Source organism: Pinus tabuliformis, chromosome 5_1 (assembly GCF_031772625.1).
Source record: "Pinus tabuliformis cultivar Carrire ecotype Pingquan chromosome 5_1, CPIR1, whole genome shotgun sequence".
Lineage (NCBI taxonomy): Eukaryota > Viridiplantae > Streptophyta > Pinopsida > Pinales > Pinaceae > Pinus > Pinus tabuliformis.
The window spans coordinates 825018195-825024194 of record NC_142305.1 but is presented as its reverse complement, the minus strand read 5'-3'; the positions used below and the strand labels follow the sequence as shown (position 1 = coordinate 825024194).

General features: G+C 38.8%; 1 protein-coding gene across 3 annotated transcripts in view; it reads right to left on the bottom strand.

Annotated features, from left to right (window-relative positions):
• Positions 1-1198: 1198 nt before the first annotated feature.
• The window catches only part of LOC149167450 (P-loop containing nucleoside triphosphate hydrolases superfamily protein), a 428107-nt gene continuing 423305 nt past the window's right edge, over positions 1199-6000 (bottom strand). For all 3 annotated transcript variants that reach the window (XM_089432992.1, XM_089432993.1, XM_089432994.1), the window contains exons 25-26: positions 2034-2147; positions 1199-1505 (exon numbers count right to left, since the gene is read on the bottom strand). In XM_089432992.1, coding sequence (XP_089289118.1) covers positions 1434-1505; positions 2034-2147 — 186 coding nt within the window. In that variant the 3' untranslated portion in view covers positions 1199-1433. The remainder of the gene's footprint in view (positions 1506-2033; positions 2148-6000) is intronic.

The following is a 6000-nucleotide window of genomic DNA, read 5'->3' as shown; positions in this document are numbered from 1 at the left end:
TGGTTCAATAACATTCTTTGGGTGTGTGCCCTTGTCTTTTGTGCCAATCACCATTTTTGAAGGGATGCCTCCTTTCACAAATGAACACCTCAGTGATGATGTGTATAGATACCAAACTCAGGCTTGCCTTTGTATCATTTCATCTTATGATTTTTTTGATCTATCTTATGAAGTGTTTTATGCCTAAAGACAGTATATCTTTGGCATTCTCATGTTTGGCATTTATTTGTGTACTTGTGGATACCTGTTGTAAGTTGTAACACACTTGTACTTGGGCATATTTTTCTCTCTCTAGTGCAATTTTGATGGAGTTAATGCACTTTTACTTGGGCATATAGGTTTGTTTTGGTTCCATTCAATTCCTTGCTTTCATTTGTGAATCTCAACATTTACAACATCGTATATTAATGAAGATCAATTACTACACATACTAATAGCTCACATCCGAGGACATGATGTTACTTGATAAGTTGAGAAGGATCTATGTTGAACTTTCATTATTGATATGAATGTTTTTATTTGAGGTATGTGAAGAAAATTCTAGTGTCACTAAATTTCTCTCTTGTGACAAGTTAAAGAATCCAAGAGACAATGATCCCAAGATGAGGCAACTAAGAGACTGCATGTGCTCTTGCAAAAGGGCAACTAAGTGACTGCTTCTGCTCTTGCAATGAAAATCGAAAAAGTTTATTTCAAAATTTACTCATCGAGTCATTGGACAAATCAATATCCAAATTTCAAAGGATAACTTCAACAAGATTCAAGCAAATCCAAAATTGTCCCACCAAAGCAGCATAGGAGGTGGACAGATTGTCGTAAAAAGTAACATGATCTGAATCTGACCAAAATTAGCAAATTATGTTTAAGCAGCTTGTTAGGCAACTGAAAGATTAGGAACAGATATATAATCTCAAGGGCAAAATTATGGGGTATAATATTCTTAATTTTCATTAACCAAATCATCTCTTGATATAAGATATTTGTCTTGCATTTCCAGCATTTGTATATATTGACAACTATCAGAATCTACAACTGCAGAGATTGTGACGGTATTGAACCACAAGTACAATGTACAATGTACAATGTACAATAGCAAGCGGATGAAATTATTTTTGCCTGTTTCAGAATATTATATACAGGAACGAAAGTACATCATAGGTAGATATTTAAATAAACATGCAAATTGATTAATATGGGGTTTACTCGTGGAATCCACTTTTACTTTTGGAAAGCACACTGGCGAGAAAGTTTCCATTTTTGGGATGTACCAGGGTCATCTGTATGAACTTGGTGAGGGGCCAAGGCCAAGAACCTGATTTTGTAATCAAAATCTGAATGAGACTAAAAATAATGGTTGTTAAGCTTTTGGGTTGATACATCATCACCCATCATAAAAACCTTTCCATATCAAAAATATTAAAATATATTGAAGATCAGTGCAATCTTCGTTTCCGTTGATACATTGCATATCCAACTAAAGCAGAAGTAAGAAATGTCCATAATATCTGCACAAGAAATATACATAGGGCAATTAGAATTCTGAATTTACAATGGACCAAACGATGTCAAATGAGACTCAGAAAACAGCTTTATATTGTACTGTATTTATGTTCAAGAATTTTTTATTCAAAAAAATCGGAGTAATGACGAGACCAAACAATATAGTTTCAAAGATCAAGTTAACAGGGCATCTAGCTTACAAGTAGAATCCCTACAGTTGAGATTTAGATATTTAAAAGAATAAGGACTTATTTCTGTCTCAAGATTTTTTTTGTAGGTAAGCACCCACAGGGGATTTGAACTGACGACCTATCGCACGCAGTGCCTTTATAGTGCACCCATTCATCATCAATCCAAGCCCCGTGGGCTTCTGTCCCAAGAAAATTATCAAAGGAGAAATTTCAATAAAATAAAGCATAAATGTGAAATCATTTTCGGTTAAATGAAATAAAGATAAGATTTCACTTTACATGCACAAACAAGAATGCACTACCACTAGATAAGACATCCAAACAGCAGTCTGTCCTACTTACTGTGTTAAGAAAGTGCCATCGCTCAAGTCTCTTCATCCGTGACTGCAGTTCCTCAACTATGGACTCCGTGGATAGCACTGGACTAGCTGGAGGCTCTGATCCAGAACTTCCTCCCTGTTTGTTTTCACATTTATACACATGGTTAGCCTGAGGTAATAATAAAGGCACAGTGAAAATTCATTATAAGTCGATTAACATGTATGTCCCAAGAGAAAAAAATCATTGTTAAAACATAATTCCTCAAGAAGAAAACTTCATGGCATCAACAATGCACCTCTTCTGTGCATGTCATCAAAGAGTGGGCATCCCAAACTGTGTCAACACTGCCTAACAAACCCTTTCATGTGCTTTGCTCACATTTCTGAGAGGACTTGATAAACTACGCACTAGAACCATAGAAATGGTAGTATGGTGCCAATAGGTGCCAACAGAAATAATGAAATTGTTAATGCTATTTGATTCAACCTAACAGTGATGTGCTATCAAACTCCTCCAGCTGAAATGCATGCTTGAAGACGTCAATTCACAAGTTTTACATGCAATAGCAGAAAATAACCATATGCATAGCCTAGCCATTGAATAGAATTCAATGTAACAATGATGTGCTATCAAACTCCAGCTGAAATGAGTGCTTGAAGATGTCGATTCACATATTTTACATGCAAAAGCAGAAAATAACCATATGCATAGTCTAGCCATTGAAAAGAGAATGCAAAATAAAACACAATATATAAGTAACCCGTAATTCACGAGGAACACTATAATATATCTTTAACTGTCATAACTCCCAAGGCATAAAAACATAAATTAATGCAGATAACAGGCCAGCTAACCATAATAATATGTCATATCAAGAAGTTGCTGGAATCATGCCCACATTGGGAGAGGGCTCTTTATCCTCAAGGTTCTATGCCTCCATCCATAACTTGCAGGTTTAGGATCAGTCACAATGGATTTTCATCCATAGCTTCCTTCTTGGACTCTTCACATCACTCTAGCTCAGAAATGGCTAGATGGATGGTCAAAATTTATCAAACTGGGGAACTTTTGAGCCCTGGAGTACAAACCAGCAACTTCGCCTCGCTTGATGTTCACAAAAAGCTTGGCCTACCCTATGCTGAGGCCAACACAGGGCAATGATTACCAGAAGCTCTAGGATGAGAAGAATGCATCAGCAAGCACTCATCTATGGGGACTATACTCATGGTGCAGGGCACACTGTTCTAGTTATCCAAAGCTCAAAAAAATGCACCACTTCCAAGCCCACCTTCCTTGCTTGAGCATGGATCTGTGGATATAGATGGGCACATATTAGGGACCCATCATGCCAGTTAAGTTATGTTCATTGGTAACCGAACACTCATTTCTTGTTTCCAAGAGATAATATATAATTCCAACTCAAAAGTCCAATCCACTGCCATGTTGTGTGAAATTCCAAGGCCAATGGGAGAGAATCTTCAAAAGTGGTTTTCTAAGTTTGAGGCAATACCAGTCAAGATGGAACGAACAAAGTTTGTTCTTCACGTAAAATACTCCAGAAGGCTTGGAATATGTAGATCTCCATTGAGATACAAGAATATATATTAAATGCATGAGTAAGAATGATGATACAAATGAGAATGAGGGACCTGCTTATATACTAGGCAGGTGCCTCTTCATGGAAAGTCATGTCCCATGCCTCTTCAACACCAATTACTAATTAACAAATCATTATTACAATTATCATCATTATTTATATTTAATATATTTTATTCATAACATTGCCTTCCTCTTCAAAAAGCTATCCCCAAAGCTTGCTGATGAAAAGGCTTCATCTCTTTTTATATTTCGAATGTCTTCTCGTCTCAGAACTGTCATATTCATTGATACAAGTTAATATTTTCCTTGGAGTGATATATAAAATTGTTGCACGGCAAAAGGATCTGACCATCCTATCTTAATCTTTTGTGGAATCTTTTGATTACTAGAAACTTGTGATGAATCGTTATCACTGTGCTCAATTGTGCGCATTTCAGTGTCCTTTTGAACATAAATTTGTTGCTTTTGTTTTGAGAGATATAGATACGCAAACTAATTGGAATGTCTGCTCTTGTGATTCGGATGTAGATAAGGAGTTTGTCTTTCCCTTATCATGTGTGTGGAAAGATTTAGACTTACTTCAGGTTTTGATGTCGTCGAGTTGGTTACAAAATCTTCACTTTGGTTTTTCATTGTTTGAACTACAACTTTTAAGTACATCCTTACTTTAGTTGGGTTTGGATTTGTCTGAATTGTGAGATTAATGGTGTCGCACTAATAAGAATCTGGACGTTGGAATCCAAATTGTATACAATGTGGATTGACACGTTGAATCTTTGACCAAGTTGTGCACAAACCCATACTCTTCATGATTGGTGTTGATTTGGGGTAGCATCGGATGTGCTCTAGCCTCGAAAATTGGAGAGGCTAAGGCACATGAGATCTCCAATACCCAGAAAGGGTTTGGGTAGATTCCAAACAGTTTGGGAGATATTAAAATAATTAATATTTTTAATGGAGTCCCTAAGTCTAACTTAGAGAAAATAAAATATTAATGTGAATTAATATAAAACTGTGTTAGAATGGTTCGAAAGGCATGGATCAAGCCAGATCTAATCTTAGCTGTTGATTAGGGACTTAATCTCGACCATTGATTTGTCAACGAGAAAAGTATAAGAGGAGGCTTGAGGGTCACTTGGAGAACACACCAAGAGATCAAGATTTCAACTTTCTGGCGTTGGGTTTGTTGAGAAAGTTGAGAGAGTGATCAGAGTTGCAGCTGAGGGTAGTGAATACAAAAGCAGAGAGGCAGAGATAGCACCGAGAGGATCAGCGCAGTGGCCGGAGAGAGGGACGTAGAAGCAACCAAGGGTTCATGCAGAGCCAGCCAGGGCTCACGCAGAGGCAGCCAGGAGCTGCGCAGTGCCTTAGAGGGCCAAGCCAGAGTGACGCTGGGCCAAAGTGAGGCTGAAGCAGTCCCTAGAGGTTGACGTTGGGGTTTCGTGGGGCAGATTGCAGCTGTGGAGCTGCAGAAGTGTTTATCCGGGGTTTCAGCCAGAATATCTGCTTCCGAGTAGAGACATACTGCCGAGATTTTTCTCTGTTGGGTGAGCCGGATTTGGCACCGAGATTGTATTATGAAACTGCTTAATAAATCAAGCCCTCAGATAGTTGCACCGGTTTTCCCGCATTGGGATTTTCTGGGGACATTAGTCCAAAAACAACGGTGTCACTTGTGTGCTTGTTTCAATTTCCTTCAGTTGATGATTTGTAATGTGTTGAGCATGTACTTGTATTTATTTCCAGTATTTACATGGTAAATAACTTGTTAATTAACAGAACAAGTAGGTAGGAATAAATTAGTAAACTGCGTGAAGGGTTTCTAATGTGTCAGATTTAGAAATTCCAACATGGTATTAGAGGGTGGTTGCAGATCACAAGAGAACTAAGGACATCAGCAGCAGAAAACAATAGAGTAGCAACAAGGAAGGGGTGATGCAGTGCTTGCGTCACCAAGATTGAGCCAGGAAGAGGCAACGCAGAGGTTGAGGGAGGCAAAGGCAGGCTCACGTAGAGCCCAGGAGGGCTGATGCAGTTGGTTGAGGAGGCTGATTTCTAGGTGTCGAGATTGTGCAAAGCCTATAAGCTCTAACCTTCAGTTTGCTGGGGTTTAGGAGGCTGTGGGTAAGTTGCTGAGTGGAGCTGATGGGGTATTGTAGTCAGAAAAATACCTAACAGGGCAAGGCCAAGGTAGAGGGAGTTGCTGCCGAGACAGATTTCTAGCCAAGGAATCCGGATCAATGTTGTAGTTGCACAGACGATTGGAGAGGGGCATCTCGACATTGGCAGAAGGATTTCCAGGAGGGAAATTGAGGCTCAGAGGGAGTCACACCAAGAACTTCCATGAGGGAAGTAGAGGAGCAACGAAATGGCACTGCATGGAGTAAGA